The 22487-nt window shown below is 31.8% G+C and overlaps 1 protein-coding gene across 1 annotated transcript in view; it reads left to right on the top strand.

Moving 5' to 3' along the window:
• Positions 1–22487, top strand: part of LOC129231735 (protein FAM135A-like) — a 128703-nt gene that overhangs the window by 21689 nt on the left and 84527 nt on the right. Inside the window, exons 3-5 of the mRNA XM_054866097.1 lie at positions 2269–2408; positions 6634–6704; positions 16601–16774. Of these exons, the coding sequence (XP_054722072.1) occupies positions 2269–2408; positions 6634–6704; positions 16601–16774 (385 nt within the window). The remainder of the gene's footprint in view (positions 1–2268; positions 2409–6633; positions 6705–16600; positions 16775–22487) is intronic.

The following is a 22487-nucleotide window of genomic DNA, read 5'->3' on the forward strand; positions in this document are numbered from 1 at the left end:
TGGCAACCCTGTTTATGCTCTCTAATCTGCAGGAAGTGCTTGTTGAAGCTAATATTCTTACTGTGGGCGGGACCTCAAAAATTATGTTGGACGAATTGGCTGAGCAATCTGCAATATCCGGCCAGAAATGAGGCGACAGAAACTTGGATGCAACACATGATGACTCGAGTACAGTGCATTAAGCTGCTCTGATTTCTGAATGTCTCTTTCCAATGAGAGGTAAAATCAGCTAAGTTATCCAAAAAGAAACACTTTTGCTGAGACTGCGACTTGGTGAAACCAATCAGTGTTCACCTTCTGTTGTAACGAATCAAATGCACTGACCAACGTTAATGAAGCAACGAGGGTGTCAAGCTCAATACAAGTTAAATTGGATACAGCAATACAGAAATCAAATAGACATTATTTTTGTCCGAAATTTGCAGTTTTAGAGCAAAAACTAAGCATAACCTGTGACTTCCATAAGAAAAGAAAGATATATTTTAGAAGGTGATGAAGTTTATTGCTACCTTTTTTGCTCAAAAATCCTTTCCCGTTCTATACAAACAATGCTTTGTTAAAATGCATTAGACTTTTTTAGAACACACTTATGAGTATCAAACATTAGTTGCTAATTTGGATGTGTTTTAATGCTCTATAATTGATTTAAGGAATTCGAGAGAACAACTAATGCAAGAAACACAAGCTTCCTAAAAAACATAATTTTTTCTATTTGACATTAAATTTTTAGAAGCCAAGTCAATCCCATGGGATTGGCTCCTTACAATCCCGAAATCCCACGGGATTGAATTTGGTATGGTATTGGAAATCGTAATATTTAGAGCATTGGACTACATAGGTCTGTATGTGTGTGCATATAGAAATACAGTAGAGCCCCGATTTTACGTTGTCCGTTTCGTACGGTATCCCGCTTCCAATGCCATTTTCTGCTGGTCTGTGAAAATTGCAGTACTGATACTGTTAAAATATTTCAGATTTTACATTATAATTTCTCCAAAAAGTCTGCTTCCTTGGTTTTCTAAAAAAATTACTAAAATCATTTTCCTCTACCAAACATTGGCATCATCAGATAAAATTAATTGGACACAAATTTGGTCTTTTAACCATATTTATTGAATCCTCCATGGCTGATGAGCTCTGGCTTCAACCTTTTAACATTTTCTATTAATTGCTGCTTGTATTTTCCTTTTTCTCATTCTTATTTTTCTTTAAAAAAATGTTTAAAACTTGTTATTTGGCTTGTATATTTTATATATTTACTTGGCTTTTTAGTTTTCCTGCGTTGCGCATCTATGGGCTTTTGGTGTGGTCTTTTCAATGTTCTTCACTTATATATATATATATATATATATATATATATATATATATATATAGTTCTTTCAGGTTTAAGAGGGAGTCATTACTAATAGTAGATTATCTTCGGTATTACTAAGATAAGCAGGGGTTTGGAGTTTCCTCTCGGAACTTTTTTGAAATTGAAGTTCTATAAACACAGTTTTAGATAATTTTTGGTGATAATGCAAAGGGAGTTTCAGGACCCTTCCCAGACATTTTTTGAAATTGAAGTCTTGAAAGCACCATTGTTGGCCATGTTTGGGAATCGGCAATTTTTTTGAAATTTAGCCGCCACTCGATGGTGTTTAAGAGAGGAGTACATAGACTTCTTCCTCAGAAATGTTTTGATAGTGGAGGCCTAAGCAAGACCCCTTTTAACGAACACCCCTCACATGCGGACAATTTTCAATTCCCCGATTCCAAGGCAAAAACCATTCTTTAACCCCTGTCCTACAGACACCCCTCTATTGTGGACAAAAAAATTTGTCCCGTTAGTGTCCACATTTAAGAGGTTTTACTGTGTGTATATATATATACATATATATATATATACGTACAGTATAACATTAATTTAACGATTGCCAAGGGACTGGAAAATTTATCGTTAAATCAAGGAGCATATTCATTTAAAGCAGTTAAATCCGGACCAGTGAAATTTATCATTAAATAGAGGAAATCGTTAAATCGTATATCATTAAATGGAAGGTATACTGTATATGCTGCTTTATTTTTATGCAAGAATTTTGTACACAAGTCATAACAGCTTTTTCTTCTTTGTCCTCCCCCCCCCCCATTTCCCTCAAATGCTTTTTAAAGGTATGGTTTTTAATTTGATGTAATATAGTTCTAATATTTAAGAAATAATTTTAATTTTTGAAAGTATAATTCTTTGCCTGTTTAATTTTATAAAAAATCAATTTTTTTTCCCCATAGCTTGTTCTTTGGTCTTTCCAGCCTGCATTGTAAACGGAACAGCTGTTAGTAAAACCTTTCAGATACTTTACAAAAACGAAGAAGTTGTTTTAGATGACATAATAGTTTTTAAAGTACACACACTTGTTGAAGGACACAAAGTAAGTAAATATTTATCAAACTTAACAACCTGAATGTTTATTACGATACTTCTTACTTATTATTCATTCAGTCCTGTAATTTAATTGATCATTAAGTAGTGATTTAATGCTTTTCCATTTTAGTTATTTATTTTCATAAAATCTTAATCATATTTCTTATAACTTATGGATGTATCAACAAAACAAGTTTTTCAAAATTGGCTGAATCATAGCACAACTTTTTTTTTCCAACTGAAACAATAAAAGTTGCTAGTTTTGTCCTAGATTTGGTAAGGTTTTTGGTTATTGCGTGGAACGTAAGCCCTTTTTTTTTAAATTTCAGATATCTTGCTATACATCTTTAAAATTAGCTTGCACTTTTAGCTGAATTGATACAGTAATAAGTGTGCTAATTCGAAACTTTGCCAAAAAAGGTGTTTCAGTTGCTTTTTAAGTGAATATCAGGTTTCAATGGAAATTTATCGCATTCCCCCCCCCCTTTGAATATAATATTTTTATTTTTGCTCAAGTATGAATGACCCAAAAGTGAACAATAAGAATAATAAGTATTTTTGGACATATTTTGGTTTATCTAGAAATCAAACTCAAAACAAAATTTGCAAAAATTAATTTACAATATTTGATTACATTGGAAAAATAATCATCTTTTAATATTTTTCATTCCTTGAAACTTTTTCAAGATTTTTTTTTTTTTTTTTGCTGAACAGCCTTTCATATTCATAAATATGTTGTCTCCATGTTGAGTAAAAGAATTGTGTGGATGAATGATAACATAAAACACTGATTTGGTAATTTGGAGGAGGTGAAGGTATGAGTCTACAACCCACCAACTGAGAGGGTTGAGGATGAAGGTCTGCAACCCACAGACTCTGCAGTAAGGGGGCAGGGAGTACTTAATTTTGCACAAAAACGCAACAGGCACAGTCAGGAGAGGGGGGGAGACTGGTACAGGAGATAAAAACCACTGGGCCAGCCTTTCCCGAGAACGTAGGAGAAACCAAATATCTTTGGTCGGAGGTCTCAACTCCTTCCCCTGAACAAACTGCTGCATCTTTGAGAGTAAGGACAGGTCAACCACAGTCCTATGCTCAATCAGGGAGTATGTTTATGATGGCTGTTGTGTGTGTGAGAGAGAAACCTTCCCTTTGGAGAAGTTATCTCACAATGACATTGAACGTATTCAGCTGGTCATCCTAAGAAGGGCAGTCCTGATTCTTTCTGGGGATCACATGCCAAAAATGCAAAAGGCTTCTTAACAAAAATAGTGTTGGTCATTGCACCTTAAAACGACACCTTGCTTTATTAGGTGTCAATAAGGATCCAACTTTCCGTGGTTGCCTCTTTCTTGAGGAAACTTACTCACATCGTGTGTGGTTCTGAAGTGTTTTTTGCCTATAGGTTTGAACATCTTGGTCGTCATTTGCTTGAACCATAGGTGATTCATAACATTCCTATTAGGTGTTCGTTGATATTTACTTCAGCTACTGGTCTGTTTTAAGACTTCTGTTTGGAGACTAGTACAATAGACCTATGGTCGCAATGTTTGGTTCATTTGAACCCTCCTTTCTTTTGATTCATTTCATGAGTCAATCACAATGCATACCTGGATACCATTTTCTGTCAAATAACTGCAACCAACTGACAAACTTTTGATTTATTTCAAAGAGTTACAGCTTGTTTCTTACTTTTATCTTTAAGTGTAAATATCACATATTTTTATTTAACTGATAAAATGTTAACTATCGATAGACTCGATGCATAATGCTGACAAATTAACTCAGTTTCACAATAAATGCTGGTCAGACCTTGTAAACTTAGCACTGATTTGATTTACAACAGCATTTTTTAAAATAACGATCAAACAAAATTCAAATAAAATCATGTTATGCATCTATTTTAAGCCATAACTTAGTTAAAACAATTATGCAAAGTTTCGAAACTATTAAGAATAAAAGAGGAGAACAAAGTTGTTAAACTTACAATGAATGAATTTCACAGCACTAAAAATGCAGTTAACTTTTGAAAAAAAAAAAAATTTTTTTTTTGTACTGTTTTAATTTGCTCTATTTTGTAAATAAAAACGATTTTCGAACACTAAATATTCTAAATAACTTTAAAAATATTGATTAGAATTATTTCCAATTCCACATTAAGAATAGTAATTAATTGCTGAAAGTTTATTCTGATAGGTTTTAAAAATATATTTTGAAACTAATAAATCAGCTAATAACTTTAGATATAACTAAATATCTTCAAATTTTAAATATAGTGATCAATATTCTAAACTTGTTTCTATTTGAAATTTGAGAAAATAATTAAAAAATTACATAGCCAAATAAATCAAGCGTTCTAAAAGCTTTCTAAACTACTATATAATTACTGTAACGTGAAACTACCTATGAAGAGGGGACAGAGGTGACAAAATAGTAGTTTTTTTTTGGCTCAACAGGGGAAAAATCTTTCCATCAGTATAATTTAACTATTCATAGCTTATAAATGTACGTAAATCTACTTTGGCAAACCATTTTTTTTTAAACTTCTTTTCAATTTCTGGGGGACTGAGGTGACATTGAATGAAGTTACACATGGATTTTTCAAAAAAAAACAAGGCTCACAGACCCTTAAAGATGTGTTACAACATTTAAATTTTGTTTTTCTGCAAAGAAAAACCATCTTGTATTCTGGAAATAATTTTTTTTTGCCAACTAACGCCACCTTTAGAACTTTATTACCCTTTTTTCTATTTGGGGTAGTATTAACACAAAACCTGGGGACGCATACAAAATGATGTATTTTTCAAAATGTATGTATTAAATTGAAGAATATTGCTATGGCACATTCTAGAAGACACCTATACTATATCATAATGCATATGTATTAATTTTTTTGACCCTTTCAATAAAACAATAAATTTGTTCAAAAGTTGACAAATGTATGTTGGGGACAGGAGACAAATGATGACATGTTGCCTACATTTTATTTTTTAAAAATAAAATTTAAGTACAAAATGTGTCTGATCCACATTGTTAATACTCTTTGTGAGTATTTTAGTAAAATATCTCATTAATTATTGAAAATAAAGATTTAGTTGAAAGAGATATAGCATTAAGACACAAAAGTCAGCAAATTGAGAAAATCACCCACATAGGTTTTTTTTTTTTGGATATATAAGAGCAATTTTTCTACGTAATGGACATAAAAGTTTGCTGGGACATAATATATAGAAAATTTTGATATGTGGAAGTTTGACATATGGAGGTTTGACTATATTTGGATTCAGGGGAGAATTTTACATAAGAACCAGCGAGTATTATGTCAGAAGCATTTTGAAGGTATTTTTTTGCCACACTGGGTAATTAAAAAAAATAATTTTTTTTTGTTGTAATTTTTCATTGTTTTTTCTTTTCATGCTGGGTGATGCAATACTGGTTCAGAGTTGGCTTTATTAAGGAGCTATATTCTGAAAAAGTCCAAAGCTGCTGAAAAACATAGTTAAAACTTAACTTTTTGCTTTGGTTTTTCTTTCTTTTTTTTATGAGTCATCTGATGAATATGCTAAAACTGAAGCCAGTTCATTTGCAAATGAACTAAATGTTAGGTTATGAACCTTTGAATGGCCATGTTTGGTGCACTTTATATATAATAGAGATAGACTAGGGTACCTTGAGAAAATTCTAATTCTTTTAATAGGCTGCGAGTCGAAAAAGTTTTGGAATCCCTGCTATAAACTGTTTAATACCATGCTAGTGAAATTGTTTTAAGTGATGAGAAAAATTGTACTGTGTAGTAACAAATCTTTCTTTTGCAAGCTTTAGTTTTAGTAAGTACATCTTTGTGGTAAGGTGCTGGTAGATGCGGGGATGTCCATATTTATGTGATATAATAAAAATTTATGTGATATGATGTATAAAATAAGACAACTGACCACACATCATCTTTGTTCCACCATTTATTGTGATCTTAAACGAAAACACAGAATGAAATATGCATGCTTTAAAAAATTGTCTGCAGATAAAAATCGTCTGCGTTATTATTCAATTCAGAGCAAATCTAAACTTAAGCAGCAGAACTTCAATTAACGTTAAATACACAACAACATCTTTATGCATTTTTTTATGTAATAATTTTTTGCTTACTTTTAGATTTCTTTCCTTCTTTTTATATGTATGGTAAAATTCTTAAAACAGAATTAAACAGGTCTTTTTTTTTTTCATATGTATTACAGGTTAGAGAATCTCTTTTAAAAGCTGACTTTCAAATCGCTGTTGAACTGTGGTTTACGGACCAATCATTTGGGTAAGAGGTTTCAAGTAAACTAGTTATATTAAAAATATACAATTCTTCTTGCATGCAATCAGTGGTGTTTCGAACTGGTGATTTTAAAATGTAGAAAATGCTTAATTCTTGGAGAAAAATCAGTAATCATTTCTACAATTTTTTTAATAATCTGATGAAGCTTCATATGTTTTATTGTTATTCTTTTCTTCTGAACCATATTGTTTTCTTTTGTTTTTAAAGAACATTTGATTTATTTGAATTGTTAAGTTTATAGTTACTGCATCCCCTTTTCCCAACGCCAGGGGTGGATGGGGCCGGTGGGCAGCTGGACATTTGCCTGGTGGGCAGCATTGAATTTTACAATTGAGGTAGTGAGAAGCAAAGGGATGCACAAGTGGCGAAATTAAAAATTTGGAGATAACCAGTACACATGGTAGGTGAACCCCTCCTCTGTCTTGCGGCAAGAGATAGTACTAGTAGCCCTGGTAAGTGCTGCTGTATAACATGATTTACAGGGTGGCGACAGATCAGGGAGATCAGGGAAAAGTCAGGGAACTTTATTAATCAGGGAAAAGTCAGGGAAATATCAGGGAATTTTGAAAAAATAACAAAAAATCAGGGAAAATTGATTTTATGAAGAAAAAATTTTTTTTTTTTTTTTGCTTTGCAAAATTAAGTACTCTAATTCCTTACGCATTTTCCACCAATTATCTGTTCAAAAAAAAAGTAAAATTAATGAGGTGCGATTATACACTGCAGCATATTTGTGCATCTTTTTTCCTCAATGTCAAAGTATTGAATCTTACTTATTAACCACAGGATGAACTTCCTAAGATTGCTTCTGTGTCTGTTAGGTTGTTTATTTTACCTAGCTTGAAATTTCCTTTTACACTTTCAATGATACGTAAAATAAACAACCATACAGCAAGGAGGAAGCCTTCATTAATGCCTTAGCTCCTTTACCTTTATTCCATTGTCTCGAAGTAATTAGTGTACTGTAATCACGATTTCAGGAAGAAATCTTCGGTTTTTGAATTAATACTATTAAAGCTTAAAAGTTATTACTTCTTTGCGTTTTTTAATTTAATTGCTAAAGTTAAACTTTCAATAAAAAAAAACTGTTTTTTGCCTTTATACAATTTGCTGTCACCGCAGATTATAAAGGTTTTCTTTTCTTCAGACTTAAGTGATTCTTTAATTTTATACTTAAGTTGTATTCGTCTTTTATATATTTTGAAATTGACTAATTGTTTTTTTTTCTTGTATTTCAAAGTTGTTTGTTACAAAAGCAATCTAAGATTTTTTTTTACGTTACATACTGAAATCATTTGAAATAGAGTTAACTTGTGTACTTAAGTATATATCTTTATATTTTTATTGTTAAAAAGCTGTATTCATTCATTAAAACCTATGTTCTTGATTAGAGAAAAGCTCCCTTTGAATGGATGTCGAATGGTTTCATCTGTTTTGCATAAATATGTCAATTAGTTATATAAGAATAACTACGTTACTCCTATTCTTTCACTATTACTTGTTATTCTTGCAACAGTTATTGTACTGTTTGAAAACTTAGTTCAAAATAATTTCAATTTTTTTTTTTTAGTTCTATCATAAATACATATACGTTTTTTAAGAGTAACTTTGATAGTTTCTTAAAATTCTTATGCTAAGTAGTTTCTGGAAGTAAAGTTTTTTTTTTTTAATTTTCTATAATCTTTCCATGTAGAAAAATTTAATATACTGTTTTGTAGGGGTTTTCCCCCCCCAAAAAATTGACTTGATATGTTTTTTTTAAAAACCATTTTATTAAAAAAAGTAGCATCTTTTTAAAATACATCTTTAGTTCAGCAACTTTACCCAATTTAAAACGTTTAAAATACTGCATTTTATACAATCATGCAATAGATTTACAGTAGAGCAAAGAAAGAAAACCATTATCATTGGTAACGTAAATCAGGGAAATTTGGTGAACTTAATCAGGGAAAAGTCAGGGAACTTTTTTTCACAGTTCCTGTCGCCACCCTGATTTAGAAAAAAAATTCAATGAAAGCTTACCTAGGATGTAATCTTTATATGCGTTTTACTCAAAACTTGAAAATGTCCACTTACATCCCTTTGCTTCTCACTGCCTCAATTGAATTATACAAAAAAAAAATCCATGATTTTTCTTTTCTTTCATCAGCAACTGCCGTTTTAATATTTTAATTTCGAAAAATTACCAAAGAGGGATTCTCAGAACAGCTTCACCCACTAACATTATCAAAGATAGTCTAAAAACTGCGTTTTAAAAGCTTACTTAAAAAAAATTTCGTTGGAGGTCCACAACATGCTTGTCGGCATCATTAAAGGTTGTCTTAAATTTTCTTTTATGGGCTTCAATATTGAAATTTTCCGGAGGAGGTCTCCTAAAACTCCTCCCCTTCACATCATCAAAAGTCAACTATAATCGTTTTTTAAGCTTTCATTTCGAAAAATTGTCGGTCCCCTTTATGTTATTAAAGAAGACCTGCAATCCCATTTTTTAGATTTCAATTTCAAAAAAAATTCCTGGGGAGCGCCCCTGAACCTCTTCATTAACATTATTTTAGATCATCTAGAATGCATTTTTAAGACAACAAATTTAAAAAAAATTCCTGGTAGCAAAGAACTGGACTACCGGATTTTTGCTCTTCCTGACATTGTCAAAGATTGTCTAAACCTGCATTTTTAAAGTAAAAATTTTCCAAAATTTCCAAAGACAGTCATCCTATCCTTAACATAATTAGTAATATAACAATAGCGGTTTAAAAGTTTCAATTTTGAAAAATAGCCAGGAAAGTGCCCCTGAACACCCCCCCCCCCCCCTAACCTATTCAAAGATCATGTAGAAAACATTAAGACACTATACAAATCGGAAAAATTTCCAGACATCATGTTGGCCCCCGAATCTCTCCTTTCCTTAACATCACCAAAAACCATATGAAGCTGCATTTTTTAGAACTACAACAGTTTCGCAAAACTTCTCCTGTAAGTCGCCTGAACCTTTCCTCCCCTAAGCATTATCAAAGATCGCCTCAAGCTCATTTATAAAACCACAAACTTGAAACCATTTGTGAAGAGAAATCTCCGGAGTGAAGGTTATACTTATGATTAGGTTCAGATTGTAGATCTACTAGTTACTTACTTTTAAACCAGAAGCTGAACCCATTCTCTAACTCTGTATTTAAGATACATCTGAAATAGTTAAACATTCGCCCATTCATGTGCAAGAAGTGTAAAAAGCATGGAAGGTCCTTTTTAGACCTCACGATGGGCCTAATTCCTGGAGACATGGGTTGATGTTAGCATAGGGCTTGTGTTTCCAAGATGGCTTGACATGTCATCCACCATCTACCTGAAACCCTTTGAGAACCTTCTCTTCTGGCTAATACTTCATCTGTTCCGTTGTTCCGTGGAAGATTCCTTACCTTAGCCATTTTTGTTCGTCATTAAAGATAGCCTAATACATGTATGTTCTTAGAACTTAAATTGCAACAATATTTTGGGGGTAGCTTCCTAATCTGTCTGAATTTTTGCTTTACACGTTTATTACAATTATTTATTCTTTTTTCACACAATATCGCGGGAAAAGTTTGTGCTCTTCAATTGTTGTGCAGATAAAGTGTGTCTGCAGAAACTGACTGAAGGGGGGGGGGATTCAATTTATCCTTAACAAACTTATTAAAGAGCTTCAATTTCAAAAAACAAGCCCCCCCCCCTCAAAGAGCGTTAATAATCGCCCAAATTAGCGCTTTGGGAACTTCAGTTGAGAAATTTTGCTTAGAAAGAATTCCTGAACCCACCCCTTCACCTACTGCTTCCAGTACCAGATAACGTACACATGCGTTTTTAAAGCTCTAATTTCAAAAAAAAAATTGGGGAATTCGCCTAATCTCCCCTCCTGCAAACATCACCCAAGATCATTTAAAAATAATCTTATAATGCATTTTTGAAGCTATAATTTTGGAACCCCCATTGTCTGGACGAATATTACACTATATGCAATGCACACATTCGTATTTCTAATTCTTTTTATCTACATTTGTAAATGCAATTATTCTAATTTGAATCCTCAAATTCTAATGATGACTCCCTCCTAAAACTAGGAGCTGAATCCACTCCCTCTTTTATATTTCAAAAAAAAAAAAATAGATGGGGGGTCGAGTTTTCAAGGAGCAACTCTTAAGGGGCTGGTTGACCTGTAAATGCCAGGGGCAATCCAAGCTGTCCCATCCGCCGCTGCACAACGCCCTTTTCCCCATTATCAAAAAATCATTGGAAATGGCCTCCTAAAGTGTGCTTAATGATAAAGTTTAAAAGAATCATCATATTACTTTTGTATCTTTCCCCCAGCAAGTAAACAGTACAGACTCATTTGTGAAGAAAAAAATTTGGATGATAGTTCTCTTATATGTATTGAGAAAACTGAATCTGATGATTGAGGTTTTAATTTTTTGCAACTTCCCCATTTTTGAGGTATACGAGATTGAAATATAGCATATAATGGCGTATTTTAATGTCGTAATCTGGGAATAAACAAAAATGGCTCCGCAGCAGCCGAGTGGATGTTTGTTTATATGTGGCATCCTTTATCATTCTAGCAGTTAGCTATGCAATGCTTATGAGATTTTCTAGTAGTCATTGGTCATTCTCATAAATTGCATATTAGTTTTCAATTAGAGTATTAAATTGGGAATGAATGAAGTAGTCCCAATTTAGTTCTGATATTTAAAAGATTCATGAAAATGTTCCTCATCTTCTCCAGTGCAGTAGATTGAAATATACTACTAAATGCTATATTTCAATCATGTATATTTTGATAATGGGAAAGCTGTTAAAAGTCCCCCCCCCCCCCCCCATCATCAGATTCAGTGCCTTTGATACATGTAAAACCATGTTTCAATGTTTCCATGAGAAGCAACTCCACATTGTTAACTTGTAAGTAAATTACACTGCCCACCAAAAAATATCTTAAATGGTTCTTGCACAATTCTTGCTGATTGTTATGTAAAGTGACCCTCTGATCCAAATATGACCACCTCATGTATGTATAAAAATAAATTAAATAAATTAAGTAGATGAAACCATAACTCCTCAGCTCAGCAGTGGAAGCTACATCCTAGGGTCAAAAGAGCAAAAAATTATATTAAAAACTAAATGGATGATGCCCATTTCCAAAAAATCTAGCATTCAGGAATGCATTGGGCTAAATGCACCACTTGTGAAAAATGAATGCAGAATTTCTGAAACTAAGATCTAAATCTATACACTGGGGCTTCGTCTCTGTTATTGGAAGCCGAAGGCTATCAATAATAACCCTCCACTGTACCACCAGCCATATTTGAAAAGTCTTAGCTATATGTCCAGGTGCAAACTAAAACCGTAATCATCTTGTCAGTAGTCGTGCCAGTCGATAGAAATAAAATTAAACCATTCAAAATAAATAAAAATGATCATCCATTAAAAGCAGGTCCATAAATCGTGCAGGGTCGACCAGGAAACAAATTTCACCACATGTGTGGTTTCCCAAAGTTAAATCATAAAAGTGAATAGTTAGACGGTTACAGTGAAGCAAAATGTTGATTAAAGGCTATGCTAGTGAAAATGTTTTTTATGAGAATATTTGGGAAATTGTTTTCAAGTAATTTATTTTTCAGTAGATTCATTTCTTGGTTGAGTGCTGTAATAGGGTGAGTTTCAAATGCATTGACACATTAGGTGTGACACAATTTGAAAAATTTTATTGTTATAAACATCAAAACTTTTCTAGGTGTAAATTCCTTATAATTTACAGCTTTCTAACCAGGTGATTATTTGAGTTAATTTGCTTATATTTTAGAAATTCCAAAAAACTTCATGGCAAGTCACCGTTTTTCTCATGAGTGTTGCCTTTATAATCCATTCTGTGATTTCTTTTCTAAAAAGAAATAATCTAACAAATCTTGATTAAACTATCTTAAATACTCAGTTTTACATCAAAATGGTATAAATACTTATTTATTTAAGAAATTTTAAGTGTTTTTAAAAATGTTTTTCTCAGGAATGTTACTTTGTTTCCTAAATAAAGGGTAAAGGTTACGATAAAAATGCATTAATTTAAACATTAAATATTTTCTTTGCAATTACCATGAATAGCTAAAAAATTAAATATTGAAACCAATTTTTAAAGATTCAAGAAAAAGTTTATTAATACAAATGCTAAATTTTAGCTATAGTAAAACTCATGAGAGACGGTAACACTCATGAGAGATGAACTCATTAAATTATTTATTGTAAAGTTTGGGCGATAATTCTTCTAAAATATAGTTATTTGAATACCATATCTTGAGAATTTAAGTCCTTCCTAAAAAATCGCACACAAATTTCATTCTTGCAAATATTAGCTTTGTGTCAGTGTTCACTTTTCAATTTTTAATAAAAGTCAGTTTATTATACACACACACACATATATATATGTGTGTGTGTGTGAAAAATAATATATCTTTGATAAAGATATGTGTTAATATCTATAACTATGGATCTATTCTTTATTTGGATCTCTTTTATCATGAGTGTAACTCCCTTATCATGAATGTTACCTGTTAAAAGTAACACTCATGAGATTTGTAGAAGAATTCTTCAGTGGAATAAATTCTAAAAATAAGTAATCTAACAAATCTTGATTAAACTATGTATCTTAAATACTCAGTTTTAAGTCAAAATGGTATAAATAATTATTTAAGAAATTTTAAGTATTTGTAAAAATGTTTTTCTCGTGAGTGTTACGTTTTTTAAATAAAAGGTTGTTGTTGTTGTCGTGTCCAAAGAAGTGCAGAGTGCAAAAGGTTTAAATGGCTCCAAAAGTCTTAAAAACAAGATCCGCTAATTCTGGAGCCCGATGACTGTAAAGGATTTCATGAAATGCAAGTGAACGAATAGTGTCTTCGCCTTTCTGTAATAACATTTGATTTGGTTCCTTATTAGAGCATGGTTCAAGTAGGTAGGTATTGATTTTAGTACTCTTAGGAGGTCTAAAAGTAGAGAGTGGTTCTTGAGTTATGTCCAGGGAGGAATGGGCAAGATCAATGGCTCTTCTGATATCCCTGTCTAACTGCAGCGTTGATGATCTCTGAAGCCTTGATGTGCCTGTCCAAGCGTTGAAGGCTCTGTGAGCAATGTGGTCTTTATTGTGGCTTCTGATTTTATTAGTGAACTTTACAGTAGCAAGTTTCCGTCTGTTCTCGAGGGAAACAAGACCACTTTCGAGTTCAGCCTTGGTGTTATTAGCAGAGGATACTGCACCAATGATGATTTTGGAAGCTCTATATTGGACTGAGTCTAAAGTCTCTTTGGCAGATTCGGATGCATGTGCCCAAACGGGGGGAACAGTACTCGAGTACTGGCCTGATGACGGTGCAGTAGGTACTTTTTAACGTTGATGATCTTGAGCCCCAGTTGGTGCCGCAGCGTTTGCGGAGGATGTTCAATTTCTTTAGACTTTTGTTTGCTGTGATTTTCGTATGATTTGTAAATCTCAGTTCTGGATCTAGAAACACTCCCAGGTATTTGGGATTTTCGACGCGCTTAATAATGGAGTCTTCAATTCTTAAGTCCGGTTGGAAGGTTCCACGATTTTTCCGATCAGTTGAAAAAACACAGTAGTTAGACTTATTGGGGTTAATAGTAAGTTTGAGATCTGTAGCCCATGTTGCAATGCCCTTAAGACTAAGATTCAGAAATTTCTGGGAGGTTTTAAGATCTTGACTTGTACACCAAATGGCAATATCATCTGCATAGCAGGCGATTTTGGTATTCTTATGAATATAGGAATCAACTGTGTTCATGTAAAGGAGAAACAGCAGAGGGCTCAAGACAGAGCCCTGTGGTACACCAGCCCGAGTTTTGCAGGTCTTAGAGAGTGCTCCATTGAATCTGACTGCGAAGCGTCTGTTTCTCAAGAAGTCATTTATCCATACAAGTGCATTGCCCTCGATGCCAGCTTCATGGGCGATATGGTTAAGTTTATGATAAAAACATATTAAATTAAACATTGAATGTTTTCATTGCAATTACCATAAATAGCTAAAAATTTCAATATTGAAACCAATTTTTAAAGATTCAAGAAAAAGTTTATTAATGAAAATGCTTAATTTTTGCTATAGTAACACTCATGAGAAATTGACTTATTAAATTACAATTACTTTTTGTAGAGTTTTGGCAGTAATTCTTCTAAAACATGTAATTATTTGAATACCATATTTTGAGAGTTAGTCTTTCCGAAACAGCGGCCACAAATTTCATTTTTGCAAACATTAGCTTTGTGCCAGTGTTCACTCTTCAATTTTTAATAAAAGTGAATAAGTGAATTTATTATATATATACAACATGAGATACTGAGATACTGCATGAGAAAGCTTCTTGAGGAAGTGTCGGTCCCTGGTTCACCTTTTTTCATTTTTACGTTCTTGCTTTTTGCATCTTCAATTTTATTCAGATTGTTTATTCATGAATATATATATATATATAATAATAAAAGTGAAAAATATTGAAAAGACCACACCAAAAGCCCATAGATGCGCAAAACAGCTAAACTAAAAAGCCAAGTAAATATAAAATAAGCAAACAAAATTTCAAATATTAAACAATTATATAAAAATAATGATGATAAAAAAGAAAATTGCAAACAGCATTAAATAGGAAAAGATCAAGTATAAATCCAGAGCTCATCAATTCATTAATTATGGTCAAAAGACCAAAAATTAAAGAAAATGTTTTAGCTCCAGTACATGCAATATAGAATAACATTGGGCAAATGCACCACTTGTTAAACTATAAACAATAAACAAGAGCTCAAACCTAAAACTAAAAGCAGGGGGTTTCGCCTCGACTAATTAGGAAAACAAGTTCCGATAATTAGCCATCCACGGGACAGTACCTGCCAATAACAAAATTATCTTACCTTGAAATCCATATAAAAAGAGCCAATTCGGATGTTCAACATGATAGAAATTCCTTCCGCTGACAACTGGAAGGAATTGCACATAAGAACACAAACTGCTTTGGAATTTTAAACTGTTAGATTAACAGTTCAGTAAAATTTACTTCATCTATGTGTAACTAACAAATATTACCTCCTTCTTCACTGCACAAAAAATAAACAAGCTGCTTGAAAGCATACAAAAAAGATTTAGGAAATGTGAATTTTTTAGTCAGGACAAGTAAATTTCCGTTACTAGCTAACTAAAGTAATAGAAAAGGCTTAGTAATCTACAATCATGAAAAAAAGCACTGAATAATGAATTAAGTGTAAAACAATGCCTTATTACATGCTTTTACTATGCCAAAAAGAAAATAATTTTATCAATATAAAAATGAACAGATAAGTCAGGGGGGACACCAAACTGTCAATCATTTTGAAAATCACCCAATAGTGTTGTAAATTCTTTTGATTCTGGTGGCTTGCAAAACAATGATACCAGATAAAACCTTTTTTACTGAGGCAGGAAGAAAAACTTTTGCAGACAGTTAACCTTGAATTGAAATTCATGTCTTTCATCATAAATTGTGGTGTCACAGTTGGAGTCAATATTCATTTCTTTCTTTTCTCTCCCTTCCCCAATTACCTTTTTCAGTAATCTGATCAAACAAAAGCTGATTTGTTCTTATATAATTACTTCACCTTAAATAATAATCTTCAAATTAAAATAATAGAATAAAATAGAGATACATCCATTTCATTGTACTGACTCTGAAACACATCTTTTAACTGTAGATTCATCTCTCGATAAGTGTGTTCGATTTCTGCATTTTATGTCTGGTGATTCTTTTGATGTTTTACTACTAATTTGTGCATTTATTATTATTTATTTCCCATGTGCTAACTTCTAATAACTTTTGTCAAACAGTTCCTCTTTTAGACCTGACCAACATATATCCATCCATTGTGTAAGTACAAGAACATTGCTTTTGCATTTTGATCCAGCCAGAGGATTGCATCATCATATTCCATTGTTATTTGATTATTTTCATTTATGTGCTGTTACCATTACCATCCATGCCTCTATCATTGCTCTTTGTCAACCATACCTCAGGTTAGTGTTATCTTAACTTTTTGTTGTTGTTGTTAAGATCCAGTTTTTATAAGAGTCAGGCAGGTCAGATACATGCCATTTTTGATTTTGCTAAAAAATTTACAGTGGTTTCTTTGAATGATTTTAAAAGAAACATATTTTTCTTTTCTTCCAAAAAAAATTTTTTTGACCCACAAAAATTCCAAAAGTTGATCCCAACTTAGGATTTTTCTCAAATCGACATTTTTTAGTATTCAATTATCTCTGCGCATTGAGCATCAGCAAAAGTAAGCTTGGTGATTACAACATGATATTTAGTGCCTCAAATAAAAAATATCGTAAATTTTATGGCTGACCTTTAGTGGACCCTGGCTGGGGCGGCTAAACTGTGCCGAAGAAAGTGAAAGTGTCATTTTTGAGGCATCCTGGTTCCATGCACTGAGGTTCAATCATAGTTTTTGCAAGCAATTTGTGTAGTGATATATATAAATTATTAAATAGACTCATCAAATGCATGGTTGATTCTCACTGCTGCAAAAAAATAGCAGTTTTGTCACCAAAATATGATAAAACGTGTACTTTTTAGGGGCTTGTATCTCAGTGCACTCAGGGTGAGTATAGAACTTACTGCCTGCATTTCAGACTAGAGTATGAATTTTCACAATCAAGTGGCAGAACTGTGTTCAAATTCTTTTCAAGAATACAATACGTATTTAAAACAGTAAAATGAACTATTTAATTTTCAATTCAGTCAACATATCCGGGTTTAAACTTTCCTCCAGTTACTTTCAGTTACTATTTAAAAAACTAGTGTGATCAAAAATTTACCATAAAAGAGTTATAGACTTACCAATAGACTGATTATGCTTACTCACATACTTTATAATATGATAACTGGAAGCAAAGTGAAAAAAAGAAAAAAAAACGGTTATTACGGTAAAAACATAAGTTATTTGTAACACTTTTATGAATGTGTGTTAGGTATATTTTTAATTATTTTAATTAAGATAGCTTTCTTTTGTTCTCTTTTTTCTTTTAGGCTGTACATAATAGTGACAAAAATTATTTTCTCTGCACTAAACTACCATCATAGCAAACAATAACTAAGTCATATTTTATTACTTATAGGGTCATTCCATGCGAAATGAGCAATTCAGCTGTGGATGACAAGTCACAGATTTCAATGAAAATTTTTATTTAGCTAAACCATGCATATCTGAGGGAATGCAAAGTATGGAAGTTTAAAAACTGTTAGTTGCTTTGTTATTGAAATTAGAAGTTGATGCTTACAGTAAACCTAAATTTTCAGAGTTCAATGCAGCCAGTTTGTGACTCAATAACTCCATAAGTTATAAATGTACACTTAAAAAATAAATATTTCCACATTCTATAAACAAATCTCTATTGACAAAGAGCAAAGTAAAGTTTATTCGGATCTTTTTTTGAATCTGAGACATTAACAAAGATTGAAATTTTGCCAATTTTCTTCAGATTTCAAATCACTCTTCTATCTCTTTTAATGAAAAAATAACAGTAAAAATGATTCAGATTGAAAAGCTATCTTTAACTAAGTATCTGCTCTAATTTAATAATTCTTTATGAATTTCTTAATGACGAAATCGTACTTTAAAAAATCAAAAATTTCCGAAAATTTAATTTTTTTTTTTTTTTGAAGATGAGGGAATGCTTTAAAATTACTTATTTTTTTTTTACATAACATAGTGAAGTGTTTTTTAGATGCTACTAAATTTTAATCATTGGAATCAGCATATTTTTGTTACTAGAGTAACTTGAACTAAGGTAAAATTTCATTAGTTACTTCTTTTTATTGTAAGTTTAGCAAAATTAACCATTTCTTTTGTGTTTCATTTTATCAAAAGCATGTTTATGAAGTACTTGCTGAAATGTTTCCTTAATTATTGTGTTGAATTTCCCTCTCCATTCATGATATATGAGAAAAATAGCTCTTAAAGAACATGCAGAGTTTAAAGAGGGAGCATATGGGCAGAGGACTATCTCGTCTAATTCAGAATAGCATTTGAGATTGGGCTATGGGTTTGAGGAAATTTGTTTTATCCATAAATAAGTATATTTGACGAAATACACATTTATTTCAACCACCCTGCAGCGACGTTCTTTGAAACAAAAGGATTTCTTTGGTAGCGAAACTTGTCTCTATTTTAGTTATAACTTTTCATTCCATAATAAAAATTTCTCAGTTAAACAACATTTGCCACAATGAATCTAATTTTCAATGGAAAGCAGCTGGCTTTTCTTTCTGCTATCAATAGCAAAAGTGCTTATTATGGCATTGATGTATCAAACTATTATCCGTCAGAACAAGTATGCATATGACATGCAATAATCCACTTATAACTGCAAGATATTTTCTTCTTCTGCATGCCACAATTGCGAATAGTTTTTTTTTTTTTTTTTTTTTTTTGGTCTCATCAGTAAAACATAGCTCTCTTGAAAGTTAGGTTCAATAACAATTTATTGATGCACCCATAGCTGTCTTGGAGATATGAAATTATCATAATTTCATCTCAATTAACAATTGAACACCTTAACTCCTTGTCTCACATTTATTTCAGTCTTCAGTGAAATGAGCATATGTATGAAGAGAAATAGTTTAGAGATTCGGCCTAAATCCAACATCATCAAATTCATTTTTTTTGCTATATATGGATAGTAACTATTTGTAACTAGATAATGTTTTCCTACACATTGATTTTATGCATCGATATTTTTTCAGATAAGTGATTTTCTTAAGTTACTGAATCCACATGGACCGTCACCATAGTACACATGACCGATTAAAGATGACATACCAGTACATTTTTTAAAAATTGAAATAAATGTTAGATATAATTGTTTTTGCATCATTTAGTCTATCTAATTCTTTGAATTCTCGTAATTTCATATAAGGGTCAATTCATACAGGTTTCATACAGTATAAAATACTCATTCATGTACAAATATTTCTAAGTTATCAAATTAAAATAATTATTTTGAAAATTAAAATATGTTTTTTCAGTATAATGTATTATATAGGACACAATATACATAACTTAAGAAGGTGCAATGAAGTTTTCACACATTTTATTTCTGTTTTAGTGTGTGAATTGACTAGCAAAATTGCTCAATTTCAAAGACCTGCATCTTTTTTACAAACTAAATACAAAAAACAATATATATAACATAGTACTTGAATGGAATATTCAATTGGCCAAGAAATTTATTTTTAATTCCATCCCTTTTTGGTTTACAGGGGTCTAAAAATGTCATTTTTTGTCATTTTTCCAATTTTTGAGGGGCTGTAATCTATAAAGGGTACACAAACACACAGCAACAGTTACATATTCTTTTTAGCATGGTTCCAGTTATTAGTTTTTGCCATATTTCACTTTGTGTTTTTATCCCCTAAGCGAGTTATGACCCTTTGAAATGAGTAAAATTTTTACATTTGACCTTGAACTTTAATCTGTTCCCATTATTTTAATTAACTCACAGCTACGTAACTCAGCATGTAAGACTATCAACTTACGCACTTTAACGTCAAAGCGTTAAATTAACCGTCATAAATGTAATTCAAATAGATTTTGGCCAAAATGCAAAGGTCTAAAAGTCCCATTTTTGACTACGACAATCACTTTTGATGACCTCTAAAAAATCAAAGGTCCAGTTGAGAGAAAAAATAAAAGTCGTTTTAAACATCTTTCATATGCAGCTTTTAGGGATATATGTTTCAAAAAAATTAAATGGTCAAGCGCACCCATGTGTCGAACCTGTATGGATTGACCCATAAAACATAAAGAAAATGCTATTTTTCTGAATTTTATTTTACGTTTGGAAATCAAAAACCAATTTCGAGTTTCTTCAAGTAAATAGTAGAAACTCAGCTCTATATTCTTGGAAAAAAAGTTGTCTGAATTTTCCCTCATTTGCATTTTTGTGTCTATCTAAAGCAGAAAATCATCATTTTACAAAATGTCACTAAGTTTAAAACTGATTTTGAAGACAAAGGAGTTAAAATACAACTTCAAAAGTAAGATATTTCTTTCATGATACTTAGCACATTATTGGGTATTAATTTCAGCAAAGCTAATGCATTCTGTAAAGATTGAGATTAAAAAATAAAATGCTTAATTATGAAAAAACTGAAATATTTTTAGTTTTTGAAACTCAGTTAAAAGATAACTATAATAACTTTGAAAATTTTACTGATATCAGATTAATTATCCTATTCCATAGATTGCAACAGCATATTACTTTTATGTTCTCATTAAATAGTTAATAAGATACAAGCCTTCAAAAATGCAACATTTAGCATTTATGAGAATGTTGTTCAATTTGACCAATTTTCAATCGCATATAACTATTCAACTAAAAAATATTAAGTGAAAATATTTTGGATATTTTTATATAGGCATCAAAGGAACCTGTATACCAAATTTCATAAAAATCTGTTGCCATGCGGCCACCACTTTTTTGTGAATTTTGCTCATTTTGTATGGAATGACCCTATAATAAAAGCAATACTATGAAATTATAAAACAAGGGCATAGTTGCCTAACTGACTAGTGGGACAATAAAAAAAGAATTCAAGACAACGCATTGTAGCTTAAGTACAACTAACTGGATGCGTCGTTAACTCTTACGCAATTTCCTCATCTTGAAGTGCATTTTATGAGCCTGCAGAAGCATTGCCTATAGTTATGTCACTTATTTGTGAAAAAACATATACTCTAGTTTGAAATGTAGGCATCAAGTTCTATACTAACCCTCAGTGAACTGAGATACAAGCCCCTAAAAAGTGTATTTTTTATCACATTTTGATGTTTTTCTTTCACTATGCTTCTAGTTATCATATTATAAAGTATGCAAGTACGCATAATAAACTCTTTTATGGTAAGTTTTAGATCATACTAGTTTTTCAAATAGTATCTGGAAGTGCCTGGTGGAAAGTTTAAACCTGGATATGATGACTGAATTGAGAACTAAATAGCTCATTTTACTGTTTTGAAATACGTATTGTGTTCTTGAAAAGAATTTGCTCATAGTTCTGTCACTTGTTTGTGAAAATGCGCATACTCTAGTTTGAAATGCAGGCATCCAGTTCTACACTGACCCTCAGTGCACTGAGATAAAAGCTCATGAAAAATGCACTTTTTAGCATTTTTCGATACAAAAACTGCCATTTTTTTGGCAGTGCAGAAGGTGAACCATGCAGTTAATGAGGGTATTAAATAATTTATATATATTCTTACAGAAATTGCATACAAAAACCATGGTTGAGCCTGAATGCAGGGAACCAGAGGGCCTCAAACATGGCACTATTTCATTTTTTTTTTTTGACGAAGTTGGAGACCCCTGAAGTGCTGCACTGAAGGTCAGCCACAAAATTTACAATGTATTTCAATTTAGGTACTAAATATCATATTGTCAACACAAAAATTTTTTTGGCTGATGCTTAATGCACAGAAATAATCGCATTTTTAAAAAATGCTGATTTGGAGAAAAAAAAACTATGTCGGGCTCCGCTTTACAAATTTTTACACGTCCCCAAAAATTTTTTTAGAGGAAAAGAAAAAATATGTGTCTTCTAAAATCTTTAAAAGAATCCGCCATAAAAATTTGAGCAAAATCAAAGATGGTGTATATGTGAACACTCCATTTCTGCCCGACTCTTATAAAAACTGGCTCTTAATTGCTAACATTTTGTCTGTTTTCT

The sequence above is a fragment of the Uloborus diversus genome, chromosome 10, assembly GCF_026930045.1.
Source record: "Uloborus diversus isolate 005 chromosome 10, Udiv.v.3.1, whole genome shotgun sequence".
Taxonomy (NCBI): domain Eukaryota; kingdom Metazoa; phylum Arthropoda; class Arachnida; order Araneae; family Uloboridae; genus Uloborus; species Uloborus diversus.